At 42.4% G+C, this 14,886-nt stretch overlaps 1 protein-coding gene across 14 annotated transcripts in view; it reads right to left on the bottom strand.

Annotated features, from left to right (window-relative positions):
• Positions 1–14,886, bottom strand: part of SHISAL1 (shisa like 1) — a 289,388-nt gene that overhangs the window by 120,863 nt on the left and 153,639 nt on the right. Inside the window, exon 1 of one of the 14 annotated variants that reach the window (XM_075121336.1) lies at positions 11,674–12,061. The exons of 5 other annotated variants lie outside the window; for them this stretch is intronic. In XM_075121336.1, coding sequence (XP_074977437.1) covers positions 11,674–11,720 — 47 coding nt within the window. In that variant the 5' untranslated portion in view covers positions 11,721–12,061. Of the gene's footprint in view, positions 1–9,782; positions 10,012–11,010; positions 11,646–11,673; positions 12,062–14,886 lie in introns of those variants that run through there. 8 more of the 14 variants (XM_048825251.2, XM_075121352.1, XM_075121329.1 and 5 more) reach the window with 8 other exon arrangements.

The following is a 14,886-nucleotide window of genomic DNA, read 5'->3' as shown; positions in this document are numbered from 1 at the left end:
CAGGACCTTCGCATCCCACCACTGTCAGGGCCCTGGGCGGGAACGCAGTGGAGTTGGGTGGGCCTGTGTTCCCCTACCCCGGCCAACCCGCCTTGGGTAGCAGAACTGTGTGCGACAAACCCATGCCGGCGCTCCCCTGCCTGAGGGGCGTGCCGCAGACTCGGGCCGGCACACCTTTCCCGCTAATCCCCCAGCACCCGAAAGGTGTGACTAAGGCCTGCCAGTTCGACCATAGATATTCAACGCCCCCTAGGGGCTTGGAGGACCGATTGAAACCTGTCACATCATCTCTCTAAAATCCTGATGTTGTACCCATAAGCAGTGCAAACAGTACGGGGTCTTTCATTTTTATTAGTGTGCTGGATAGCTACTGTTTATGGTTATCTCATAAATTTTTTTATTAATTTCTGAAAATAACTTTTAATTGTTGGTCTTGGGGGCAAACCCCATTCACAATGTTTTGCCTGGCTGACATGCCCAGGTTTCTCTTTTGAGGCTGGTATTTAAAACAACTATTCATACAAGGTTGGAAGTAAATATTTAAAGATATTGGGCCTGAATGTCAGAGGTGCAGACCGTGCTAAATTCCAGTCAAAGTCAATGTTTGCTGTGGGTATTTGGCAACATCTATAGCTGTTGCAAGACTGGGATGAAGGAAGAATTGTCTGACCGTGAAAGATGACATAATGGCTACAGATCATTTGGCTATAAGAAGGAATGACGAAGTAACTGGTTTTACTATAAAGTGTAAAGATCCACTGGGTACTGAACCATTTTGTTGAGACAGTGCCCACAGACACTTCCTGGGGCTTGAGACATCCATTCTGATCTGAGGGAGCCTGTGACAAACTGCCTGATGGAGATACAAAGAACTTCCCAATGTGCAAACTGTTCAACTTGGTTAACCCGTGTGTGTAGCTAAACTTTGCCATCTGCTTAGTGCTATTTATTGTAATAACATGCTGAGTTAGTATTATTCCAACTACCCTTTCAAAATGACAATTTGAGCCTCATTCTAATGCCTGCTGAAGTTCAATAGAAAGTCTCCCTGTGACAGTCTGTACCCTTATGTTCATCCCCTATACAAGACCAAGATAAACTTTGTACAAAGTATACCTTGTGAGAGATCATTTGAAAACTCATCGTTTGCTGATCAATATTGTCCTGGTAAAATGTGTGTGGCAACACTGTATGCAAAATTATGAGACTGTGTAACATTACTGAGATATGTTCCAAATTTAGAAAAGCACACACAAACCAATTTCTCAAAGATAAAAGGCAAACTGAGGCCTCAGCCAGGGACCAACAAAATCAAATGAATGATCACCTGGTTAAGTGGCCATTCTTTGGCAGGAAAAAGAATGTGAGTGAGAAATCTACATTTTGGCAAAGAAACAGCTGGAGGATCCCATCTCCCAAAACCTTATGTCTCTTGAACTTCAGCTAGAGGTGATTTTCAAAGAAAAAGAGAACTGTAAGAAAGGGGAGCAGACACTCCCCAAAGATCTCTCCCTTCATCTCTACTAGCAGCATCCACAACACTTGGATGACAAAGGAAACATAATTGGGCTGGGGAGGGATCCTGGCAGAAAGGAATTCAGCCAGTAAGACTTCTAGAACATGTGGTGAGAGAGACTTTTGCTTTTAATTCACTCTAGCTTGGAAAATTAGGTATTAGTTGCATTTTACCTTTTATTTACTTGTAATCAATTATGACTTTTATGCTACATTACTTCTAATCACTTAAAATCTATCTTTCTGTAGTTAAATAAACTTGTTTTATTGTTTTATCTCAGCCAGTGTGCTTAGATTTAATGTTTGGAAAAATCCATTTGTGCTAAGGTTTGTGCATAACATTTTCTATTAATAAAACGATAGACTTTATATGAGCTTGTATTGTTCAGGAGAGGGCTAGGCAGTACAAGACACATGTTTCTGGGAGAGCCTGGGACTGGGAATTTGCTGGTGTTACTCTGCAGTGTAATTCAAGGATAGCTGACTGTAGCACTTTTGCAAAATAGCTGGAAGTAATTTACATGCTGAAGGCTGTGTGTGAGCAGGCCAGGAATGGTTGCTCTCACAGTGAAGGAGTGTAAAAGGCACCCCAGGTTGGAGACCTCAGGGGCCACAGCTGTTCAAAAGTCCAGATTGTACCCTGGGGAATGTCACACTCCCATCGTCTTAAACAGGTTGTTGGAGATTGGCCTTGTTCCATGCTGAATAGGCACCAGTCTGTTGCAAAGAGCAGTGTGTCTTGGAGACTGGTAACTAGACTCTTCCAAACCCAGAGGTCTTAGAAGCACCATTAGCTTGCAATGCCAGACACCCTAGCCCACAGCAGTGAAAGCGGGTCACTGTGGGCAGGTCTGCTAAGTTTCGTCAGTCTGAGAAGGTCAGCATACAAACTAAGAAAATCACTGTACAGGCAGTCTGAGCCGCAACCTGTGCAATTAAGCATGGTGATGATGGGCCTCTCCCTTTCTTCTTAATCAAGGAAATATTGATGCAATTTTGAGTACAATAACTCAAAACATTGGCTGCTATTCGATAAAGGGAAAAAGAAGTGTATGCTGAGCAGTTTGTATCTACTGCCTCCTGTAGCTAAAAAAGCATAGGAATCAGTGTGACCATCAGAGCTGACAATGAGGGAGAAGATAGGACAGTTAGAAGAGAGGGAAAAAAGACATAGGGTACTACTTCTTTCACTGTTTTGGCTCTTTATGGGTATTTCCAAAGAACTGAGAGAACAGACGTTAGCTCAATCATCTCTTCACAAAAACCTTGCCTTAGAATTTGGTATTTGCTGGATAAAATAAGTGATTCTTGAGGTGTGTTTGGTGGCTTTGCATGACCTCTTGACACATCTGTCTCTCCGACAACTCCTAATCTCTTCTAGAGAAGATTCTACTATGCTACTTATAGATATTGGGCAGCTTAGATACTACATTAGCAGAGAATGGCATAAATCTGTCTTCTGAACTCATTTGAACTTGCCAAAGGCTTTTTCCACAGGCATATGTGTATTGTTCAAGAAAGGTTGTGCTATTTACACTGGGCTATTGCACATTACTTTGTGGTAACATTTGTCCTTTTCTTCTTGTTTGTAGTTAAGAACATTGGCTCTTTAGGGAAGGTAATGTGCCGTGCTATCTTAATGCTAGTTAATACTAATAGTTTGCTTACATTTATTTTGGTCATTATCAGTAAACAAATCCAACCTTTTTCCCTAATTTTTTCTGCCACTTTGAACCATATTAATCTTCTTGTGTGTTGCCTTTTTCCTTTCTGTTTTTCATTAAATTTTAAAGGAACTCCTGAGAATAGTCACTTCTGAAGTCTGAAGGGTATTTTCCAGATGCTGAGGTAAAGGCTATAGGGTAAGGCTAACTGCTTGCCACATTTCTGAATTTCTGTCTCTGTCTGACAAATCAGTTTACTTGCTAGAATCACAGCTACTTCTTTTGTTTAATTATCTAACTGTCACATATCCACACTTCAGCTGGGATGTGCCCCTCCAACCAGGAGCAAATTAATTCTGTACAACTGTTGAGACCATGCAGGGCATAGCAATCCTGATGACTTCATTCTGCTAAGTCTGCAAAGGCCAAATATGTAGTCCTGACTTTGTTTTCAGGGTTTTTGAAGATTTGATCCTTTTGTTCAGTGTCTCTGAAGCGGTGAGATCTTCTGATTTGCTCTCTCTCAGATCTGATCCATTTCGACATATGATTTGGCTTTTGTTTTTTCAGGTTTCTGGAGATTTGTTGAAATTACCTGGCTCATCCATTTCTGTACAACTTTTCTTTTTCAATTCCTGTTTTCTATGTGTGCTATTTATATTTTTAGAGACTAACCAATTTATTTGAGCATAAGCTTTTGTGAGCTACAGCTCACTTCATCCGATGAAGTGAGCTGTAGCTCACGAAAGCTTATGCTCAAATAAATTGGTTAGTCTCTAAGGTGCCACAAATCCTTTTCTTTTTGGAAATACAGACTAACACGGCTGTTACTCTGAAACCTGTCATTTATATTTTTGTTTCTATTTTTTAAAAAAATGTCTTGCCGTAAATGTATGTAATTTATTTAGGGCAAAACTGTGATCACCTTAGTCATGCAAGCAGTCCTGTTCAGTGCAATGGGACCACTCTTGTGAGTAAGGCAATCACAATTGGTGTTTAATAAATATTCATTTTGCTTTTGGTAAGTCTCAATGATTTCCTTCTACATTTTGCTTTGCTTTTCACTGAGCCCCCCAAACACTGAACTACCCCTTCAGTTTTTGGCTTGAACAATAACAATGTTCTGAAGAGATATATTTAAGCAGAGTTTCTTTTTTATAATTCTGCTAATTTTATAATAAAACCATCAAGATTCTCAGTGTGACTAGTGGGTTTGGAGGGTATACAACTTGAGACATTTTAAAGGGCTCTGATTTTCAGAGTGCACTATCCAGAAATCAGGTCACTTGTGGGGAAGGGGGGGTGTCTCGAGTTTGGTATCCACAATCACTAGTTATTTGGGAAATCTTGTACTTAGTTCCTTAAAGAAAAAAGAATACAGCATTAGGGAGAACTGATACCTTATCAGTCAAGATCTCCATACACAAAAGTTCAGGCTCCTAGGAGGAATGAAATGAAAGAGCCAGGGGCAGAGCTTTGTTTTACTTTGCCTTGTACCAATATGTGAAAGTATGTTCTTTGTTTTACATTACCTTATTTTGGCAGCTACACAGTGATGAAAGGCAGAAATAAAACTTGCAACAGAGGAGAGATCATTTTCAAAGTCATTTTTTCAGCAGTAAACCTTTCATAGGAAACAACCCTATTTCAAGCTAAAAGACTTAATGTACCAGACGGCATTTGTACCCTCTACAGTGGTTCTGTTGTATATGAAAGCGAAAAGAACATAGCTGGACTTATCACCAAATAGGTCACCTTTTGAAGTATAAATCTAGTTCTAGGGGGGTCTATCAAGAGCTTAATTCAGCTCTGAAGTGCAGTAATTTATAAAGTACAGACATTACTTCCCAAGTTTCTTATTGACATTTCTCACTGATACAAAATCAAACAGAATGTGTTGCGGGCAGGGAAAAGAGATGCACTTAGAAATGCCGCTTCCCCATCTCACCCCCCCAATCCAAAAACACAGAAAATAAAGATTCTACTGTGGATGGGTGGTCTGTGCTGACTTATGTTCTTACTGAACACTTTGCCATTAATATGCATATTATAAGGTCATAACTATTGTATTTTGACATTCAGAGAGCATATAATACAGACATATGCTAGCCCCAATGGGAATCTTGATTGTGCAGAAAATGCAGGATTGGGTCCATAATATAAACTCATGCAATTAGACCTCTGAAGAGCAAGCGTATGAATTGTTATGGGTGTTATTTTATCCTTTGAGAATGTCTGTGTTGTTGTGTGAAAGAGAAAGTTCAGTAGATGTTAGTGCTCAAAAAAGGGTTTTTTTGTGTGTGTCTTTACAAAAAAACTCTTCCATTGTACCTCATACCCAAACTGCAACAAGCCTGCTATTCACAGCATGGCATGTCTCAAACAGTGACTAGCAATCATGCCAAATCATTGTGGTTTTGGGGATACAGAAAAACCTTGACTATTATTCTTTATTATTAGTATTACAGCATTGTCTAGATGCTCTGGCAGAGATTGGGGCCAGATTCTGCTATGTGCTGTCTTAACACCTTGAAGAGCTTTATATTCTAAACAGATAAGAGAAAAAATGGGTGAACAGGGAAAAAGAGACACCGAGTGGTAAAGTGACTTGCCAAAAGCCACACAGCAGGTTAGTAATTGAGCCATGAATAAAACCCAGGTCTACTAAATTCCAGTCTAGTGTCCTAATCACTGGACCACACTACTTCTCCAGCACGTAGAAACAAGTTGATACTAGCAGACTTATTTTTCACTTGTGACCGAGATTCAAAGAGTACTTAGCTAGTGTATAAACACACAGCCTTCTAATGGAAGTTTGTACTTCAGTGTTCAGGAAAAAGCAGTACATCATACCTAACGTACTTGGGTATAATGGATACTTTTAAAATAATATAAAAGTATTATAATCCTGTGGATTTAGTCTTTAAAAATTATATATGCAGATATTTATATACCTGAAATCTAACACCTTCAGCAATAATTAATATTTTAAAGTGATTATGTACTGAAAAATAACTGTAAAATAATATAGGTTTTATGTATATAGGTTTTATGTATATTCTCTCACTGACTTCTTTAGCAAAGGTGATTCTTTTACAAGTCAAAAAAAATATTTTGGTGCAAACTCTACCAGGGTTGTGAAAATTAAGATGAATTATAGTTCCTCTTATCATCAGTACTAAAAAAGATTATGTAGTTAGAATTGAACTATGTTTTGCTGAGCATGTGCAATACTAAATAGAATCCAGCTCATTTTTCTCTACTTGTATTAGCTCTGCAGTGCTAAATAGTAAGAACTTGGGTGAAAGGGGGTAAATATAAATAGTTAAGTAAAGAGCTATGACTCAGTAATATACAGGGAGCAGATATGCTGAGCAAGAAGGTGCCATGTGTATTATTTTTTCTCTTTTTCTACAAAATGATTCAGAGCATTGCTATAAAGTCATGTCACTAGGGCCACTAATGCTGATATGGTCATAACTTCTCAAGAAACTATCTAAGTCTAACTATATAAGTCAGGTGCCTTGTTGCTAAATTGTTGGAGATAATGAAATTCAAAATCAAGGTAATGGGCCAGCAGATCGAGGGACATGATCATTCCCCTCTATTCGACATTGGTGAGGCCTCATCTGGAGTACTGTGTCCAGTTTTGGGCCCCACACTACAAGAAGGATGTGGAAAAATTGGAAAGAGTCCAGCGGAGGGCAACAAAAATGATTAGGGGAATGGAACATACGACTTATGAGGAGAGGCTGAGGGAACTGGGATTGTTTAGTCTGCGGAAGAGAAGAATGAGGGGAGATTTGATAACTGCTTTCAACTACCTGAAAGGGGGTTCCAAAGAGGATGGATCTAGACTGTTCTCAGTGGTAGCGGATGACAGAACAAGGAGTAATGGTCTCAAGTTGCAGTGGGGAGGTTTAGGTTGGATATTGGGAAAAACTTTTTCACTAGGAGGGTGGTGAAACACTGGAATGCATTACCTAGGGAGGTGGTGGAATCTCCTTCCTTACAAGTTTTTAAGGTCAGGCTTGACAAAGCCCTGGCTGGGGATTGGCCCTGCTTTGAGCAGGGGGTTGGACTAGATGTCCTCCTGAGGTCCCTTCCAACCCTGACATTCTATGATTCAGCAAAACACTTAAGCACATGCTTAACTTTAAGCATAAAAGTCCCATAGAAGTCAATAGACTACTCATATCCTTAAAGTTAAGCATGTGCTTAAGTACTTCCATAATCAATGCCAGAGTCCAGCATTCCAGGGTATCTTCAGCATTTGAAAGGCAGGAGGAGTTTATTTTTTTTCCTGATGTAGGTTACTGACTTAAAAGGAAAAGAAAACAATCATACTTCTAACTGAACATTGGTTTGTTATTGTTACCAGTAGACTAACTGAAATAGATTAGAGACAAAACAATATTTTGTTGTTTGTCTCCGTCCCCATCCCCGCCCTCCCTCCACCCGCACTGTGTTAACTGGGCATTCTACAATACTTTCTATGTTCAGTTCCACTGTTTCCCCTGTAGAATCAGTTAGTTTCCCTTCTTGATCCTACTAGTTCTTTCACAAAGCAACGAGAGAGGGGGAAAAAACCCTTTAAAAATAATAGAAAGTGATTGTTGGGGGGGAAAACCCCACACAAAAATTGGCAGGAGGCGTGTGCCAATATAATACCTGAAACTACTTGTAACTTTTTTTAAATTGACTATATTTCAAGTTGATTCACAGATTCCAAGGCCAGAAAGGACCACTGTGATCATCAAGTCTCGCTTCCTGTATAACACAGGCCATTGAATTTCCCCAAAATAATTCCTAGAGCATATATTTTAGAAAAAGATCTTGATTTAAAAATGTAATCTAATCTTGATTTAAAAATTGCCAGTGATGAAGAATCTACCATAACCCTTGTTCCAACGGTTGATTTCCCTTACTGTTAAACAGTTACTCTTATTTCCAGTCTGAATTTGTCTACTAGCTATTGAACAGTTTTTTATCTTTCTTTGCTAGATTGAAGAACCCACTATCAAATATTTATTCCCCATGCAGGTACTTATAGACTGTAATCAAGTCACCACTTAACCTTCTCTTTGTGAAGATAAACATGGTGTCCCTTTAATTTTTTTCAAGTATCATGCTCGAGTCTTTCCTAGATTATTCATGACAGTACAGCAGACAACACAAAGTATTGTTCTAGTTTATAACATTGTGTCTGTCTTACTATTGTGTTTTTGGCCAATTGCATATTATTTCTTATACTCTATAATATAAAAAAATGTTCCTATAAACAAAAGAACAACTACTGAAGAGTCTACATTTTTAATTTAATTTGATTTAATAGAAAACCAACCATCAGTAATTAGAGACACAGTGTAATAGTTTAAAAGTTTAAAATGTATTGAGCTAGAGCCTCAGCTGATGTACATCATCACAGTTCCATTAACTTCTTGATGAGACACCAGTTTAACTAGTTGACATCTGGTGCAATTGTGATTCTATTTAAAAAAAAATAGATGAAGGTTAGAAAGGGATTAGATTAGATTATATCTATCTCTGCTCGTTTTCTGTGATGATGATGATATATGCTATGTTTACCAATTGTACAAAAGACATGTAATGTACTGAAGTTTTCTAAAATAATTATTTTACATTTCAACCGTCTTTTGACCAATTATATCAAATCACTTTACAAAGATTAGCATCACTGTCCTTCATTTTATAGGTGGGGATACTGAGGTACAAAGAGGTTCAGAGACTTGCCCAAGGTCATACAGTGAGTCAATAGCAAGGTCACACGATGAGTGGTGCCTGGTTCCCAGCTTTCTGCTCTAACAATTGAAATATAGGACTTATAAGACGAAAACACTGAAAGGACAGGTCACTGGATCATAGCACTCCTAAATACATTGCAAAACAAAATGACAAACTTATGTAGTATGAACAGTTCTCAAAAGTATTTTGAACAAGTAACTCAAAACATATTTTAATTTGAACCAATATTTTTTTGAAAGATCAGGACATGCAATAGGTATGCTTCTTACACATCTCTCTCCCCTCCCAAAATATACTATTCACGGATGAAGCAGAGGGGAAGGGGACAGCTGAGTGGGGAGGGCAAGGAAGGGGTACTTTTTGTTTGTTTCTAACTGGGATAACAATTGGATCTGCACAGCCTTCCGTTTCTCTTCGTAAACATAGGAACCCAAATTGGACCGAAAGATAGCCTGAAGAATCTTACTGTCATGGAAACAAGTCACCACTGAGGAGCTTTCTAAGGGATTAATACCTGCATGCTACACATAATTATTGATTGGGAATCCAAATGTCCACACGGCAACCGCAGTGCAAGAAGACTGGGTAATGAGCTAACTGCACCAAGTTACCTCACAGTGTCTTCTTCCCATCACTGTACTGAGCAGTGCTATTTACATACAATGTGGGCTTCCTTTCACATCAGGAGCCACAGAAAGTTTCCTAATTCGGAGCTGCCAAACTGCTCTGTGGAAAAAGAGCTTCCCACACCCCTACTGAATCGCTCCTCTCCCCCCACCTGCCTTAGTCCACGCAACAGTTACACTTCTCAGGAGTCAAGATGACACTCTCACCTACCTCAGAGGGCTGTGGTGAGGCTGCCATGGATCAGGACAGGGAGCTTGCTTCTTGTTAGCAAGGAGTTAGAAGACATGAAAAAGACTCCGCCCCCCATATAACTAACCTAACACACTGTCAGGCCAGAGCCACTTTTCGCAAGTGTTGTTTGCTGAACCAAAGAAGAAAACACGCCAGTGGCTGCCAGAAAGCCCAAGCCTGTCCCGGCGCGCAAGAGGTGCTGCAGGGAGATGCCTGACAGCCACATGACTTCTCCGGAGGGAGGGGAGGGGACGGTACCTTTCAGTGCGAGAGAGAGACGCCGGTGCGCAGGAGCTGTCGCCAGCAAACTCAATCGCCTTCCCTGGCTCTCCTCCGCCCTCTTCGACGCCCCCAGGCATTGTAATAGGATTATAATACTTCTGCCCTCGCTGTCTCGTCTCCCCCCGATTTCTTCGCCTCCCCTACTTGTTTCCTCTTCATTCCCCCCTCCTCTAACGCCTGCTTTCCTCTGCCCTCCCCCGCGTCCCTTTTCACGCCCCCACTGACTCTTCCCCTTCTCCACCCAGGGCAGATTTGGTGCGGGGCCACCTCGCCCTGGCTCCCCGTGTCCCGAGCGCCCAGGCACTGCCTGCAAACTTCACTTGCGCTGCAGCGGGCTCCCAACGCGTCCCTGCAAGCCCCCGAGCAAACCCCAAGGTGCAGCCTGCGCCGGGGAGCCTCGCCTCCTGGCTCGAGCCACTGTGATCCCTGGCCCGTTCCCAGGTGTCTAACCTGGTTTTTTCGGTGCCCAGCCGGAGCCATAGGAGGGTTTGTGCTGGCTGGAGGACAGGCCTGCCTTTTGGGGAGTTATTCCGCCGGGCTGTGCTCAGGAGGGGCGGGAGTGTTTAAACCACCCTGCTGAGTTTTAGGGAGCAGCCCACACAGGGAGGGGGTTTGTGCCGGAGGGCACGGTGCATACTGCACGGGATTGCTCTGGGGAGTCAGTGCAGGGATGGGGATAGCTGGGCGAGGGGGGTGGGGGCCGAGGGCTGAGCGAATGGAGTTAGTTTTGGGGGCCCTGCGGGGATGGGGCACAGGAGAGAACTGCACGCAGGGGCGGGGCATTAGGGGAGAACTGCACACACGGGGCACCGGGCATTGCCCAGCTGGGGCGAGGTTTGGAGCCCAGCGCCCGGCTGTGGTTGGACGTGGGAGCCTTGCCCGGCTGGGGCGAGCCCTGGCGCGCTGCACCGACACGGGCACTCACCTAAGGAGAGCCGGGCAGATTCCTCCGGGGAAGAGCCAGCCAGCGGCGCTGGGAGCCTCTCGAGCTCGGCGGCAGCTCCCCGAAGCCCGCTGGAAACGGGGGCTCCAGCCTGGCGGCTCACAGAGCGGATCCCATCTCCCCCCCCGGTCCTGCCCTGGGACCCACCAGCAGGCGGGGAAAGGCGGCTCCGGCTGCCGCGGGCGGGGAGGCAGGAAGGGAGGGGAGCGCCGCCGCGCCGGGCTGCCTCTCCCCGCGGACACGGCCTCGCTGCCTGCCCAGGCGCTCCGCAGACTTCCCTGGCCCCTCTGGGCAATTCCGCCGCCGCCAATGGCTCCCGGCGCAGGGGGGCGGGCCGGGGGAGCCGCAGGTCAGGAGCAGGAGCCTGCAACCAGCCAGGTTTCCCCTGCGCTTCCCCCGGGTTTCTCAAGGCAGCAGCGCTCCCGGCAGGCTGGGGCGGGATCCACCGGGACCCGCAGGCACGAGCCCAGCAGCCGCAGAAGCCCCAGGTAACTAACTGCTGCCCGGGCACACGAAGGAGAGAGCTTGGGTCCCTCCACATTTACCGCTCGGGTCCCTGACACTTCCCCCCTCCATGCTGTTCTTCGGTGCAACTGCATCTGCCGCTTTACAAAAAAGAAACGTCCCTAAGAGCCTGATACTTACTTCAAACAATTCCTACGCGGTGTGGCGATTCGCTTGTCATTCTTCATCAGAAAGGCTCTGTGTTAAAGGCTGTGTCATAAAAGCTAATTACATTGAGGGGGGAATCAATATGAAACATGCCAAAACAAAAGGGGGCGGGGGGAGGAGAGAGGAGTTCAGCGTCTATGATGTAAAGTTTTGATCCGGATTTAACAAAGTAATATACTCCGCTTTTAGTATAATAACTATTATCCAAATAATGATCAGTTGACAATGCAGAATAATCTTGTCACAACATCGCTTTGAACGCGTGTCATTTCCCCCCTTCTATAGTCGCGCTCCTATTCGTTACAAGGGTTTTCAGTGTACTTCCAGTTTAAGAGCGTTATTTGATAAATGGTATTTTGGGGGTTGTACACACCCCGGAGCATTTGGAAACCCTGTAAGAAGCAATCCTCTTTTGAGGATGTTGTAAGACTTGCTAAATCTCCAGGATAAGCCTCCTAGAGAAGGCGTTACATTTTTGAACATCGTTACTGATTTAAGGACATTCATCACATACATTTTTATTTTCAAGATTAAGGTTTTAAGGTTTAACACATCTATTGGCATCAGCAAGGAATTTATTTACTTCAGATTCTTTTTTTAAAAAAAAATCTCGCTGACAGCTCTAAGGAAAATATTTATCAAGACAAAGCCACGGTATAGTTTAAATGAATTGTACACTGAGCTAGATCCTAGCGAGTTGCTCATCAATAAAGCGATTAAGTTATAAATACATACTATATGTGAGAGTTATGCTCTGTCTATCTTCATGCATATATCTAGAGAGATACGCCTTAGTTGGAACTAAATTAATTGCTCATGAAGACATGGTTACTATGATAAGCGTGTGTTTGTGTATGGTACAATCAAGCCTCAATTAGTGTTGAAACTGAACACAGCAAGTGCAAATACTATTTGCTATGAGGATGTGTCAAGACACTTGAATAGCATCTCCTAGGAACAGTGACGCAAATAGTAGTGTCTGCTACCACTGCTGGCAATCAGTAGCTTTTGCTTAGTAACAATACAATAGTTTGATTTCTGCATCTTACTACAAATTAAAATAGCTAAGGTCTAAAGTACTCTTACTTCAATTCCCAGAGTTTAAATAGGCTCTGGGGCAAAAAAGCATCCTGCAAGAGGTAAAAGTCTGATTTTTAATTATGTGAATCCACACACACACACACACAGAAGATTTCATAATTCCTAATTTAAAGGTGTATTTAAGCAGACCTACATAGGTAATGTCGGTATCTAATCTGAAATAGGATACTCCTATTTCTCTGAAAGAGAAAAGCAAATGCTTTGTAAAAGCAACATTATCATGGGATGATTCTCTCTCTCTCACGCACAAAAGAATAGGGCAGTGTTAATAGGGAAGAAGCAGTGCAGAGACTTATGAGCTGTTTTCTGAATTGCTCATGCTCCCTTCTTCAAGCACTCCCACCCCAATCACACTGTGATCTGAAAAGCATTCAGAAGAGACTGACCTCAGTGCAAGGCAGCCTTAAATCTACCAAAGGTCTCTGCATGTAATTTAAATTCTTAATAATACCTCTATCTCTTCTACCTGTTACTATGTAAACTGTACTCCTGCAAAACAGGCAGCTCTGTAGACACTGTTGCAAAAGTGATGACTCATGGTAGCCAGATGTATATTATTTATTGTTTGGGAATGGAGCTACATTTAAATTAGGCTGCTTAATAATACACTTTTGTATGTTCAAATCTCCTTCAGTTCATTTATAATATAGAGGAAATTAAGTACCATTTCTTAATCCCAATTTCTCTCTTTGCAATATCTTCCCTAATTCTAGTGTGTGATTTGTTAGTCTCGAAGGTGCCACAAGTACTCCTTTTTGCGAATACAGACTAACACGGCTGCTACTCTGAAATATGGCTTCTTAGCTATCAACTCCACTATTTGAATATAGCACATTCCAGCTGGTGAAATACACTTCATTTATAATATGCACAGGCATTGGACATGGAAAGGAGTAATTACAAATGTATTTAGCAAATCAGATAAAATACAAACAGCGAGTTCTATATTTTAGATCAGTGTCTATTCAGAAATTTAAAAGCTACAGCAGACTGTTTAAATTACTAATTTTTTAGGATTTTAAAAAGAGATCAAAGTGTTGTGCCATCCTGCCCCATTCTACATAACAGAGTCTTTCATTACATGATCACTTACAATGAGGCAATACTGTACTCGTGGGGACATGAGTTAAAACTGCAGGATGGTTGGTGGCTAAGTGTTAATATTCCATACACTAATTGTAACAGATTTTCAGATTATACACAAAAATTGGCATATTAGTCTATCAATTTAGTATTACATAATGATTCTGTACTTTCACTGATTCCCCAAACGTCTATACCCAAAGGACAAAATACTGACTAAAATAACTAATAGCTGAAGGGAAAGTAGCAATGAGCTATTCCAGTCCGTATTTTTTCCATTTTGTTTGTCAGTAGGCATACACAGGCGTCTGATGTAGGTTCTCCCTTGACAACCTCTATCCAATGAAGAGGAACGTGTCAAGGAAACTCTCACCAGCCTGAGTCAAAGATTCAGGAGTAATGCCAGCTGTCTCACAGTAAGGCAATAAGGCTTAAACCACTTATTTATTCTGTTATTGTTCTTTCAGTTAAGCCAAGACCCCACACTCATCCATCGGGTTGCTACAACTGACCGATATGGATCAGAGTGGGAGCTAGGGCAGTTAGTTTCCTCCAGGCAGCACAAGATGACAGAGGCCTGAATCCACAAAGGGACATAGAGAACTTGAAAGTCACAGGAACACCACTACAATCCACAAAACCTGAGTTAGGTGCCCAGGCACTCTATACATTGCATAGGGGGAGAGAAGCACCTAAGAATTCAATCCACAAAAAGCCAGAATGCTAGGCAGGGGGTCACCTAAACTAGCCAATAGGAGATGCTGATGAGAGGGGTATGTCCTAAGCCCTGTCCCTCTCACAGTGTGGGCACTTAACTCCGGGCAGCTGAAGGCTCCCATCTCTGCTAGTAATCCACAGCCAGGAACCCCTCTTCTGGGGTCAGATGGCTTAGGCACCTAAGTCATTTCTTGTGAGAATAAGTTAGGTACCTGCCTCGCTCCACACAAAACGATGGGGAGGAGTGCCCCACCTTATAACATTTAGCCCAGTTGTTAGGCTTGG

Source organism: Caretta caretta, chromosome 1 (assembly GCF_965140235.1).
Source record: "Caretta caretta isolate rCarCar2 chromosome 1, rCarCar1.hap1, whole genome shotgun sequence".
NCBI classification, from domain to species: Eukaryota; Metazoa; Chordata; order Testudines; family Cheloniidae; genus Caretta; species Caretta caretta.
Note: the sequence above shows the minus strand (reverse complement) of the source record. Positions and strands in the feature narration are given on the sequence as shown.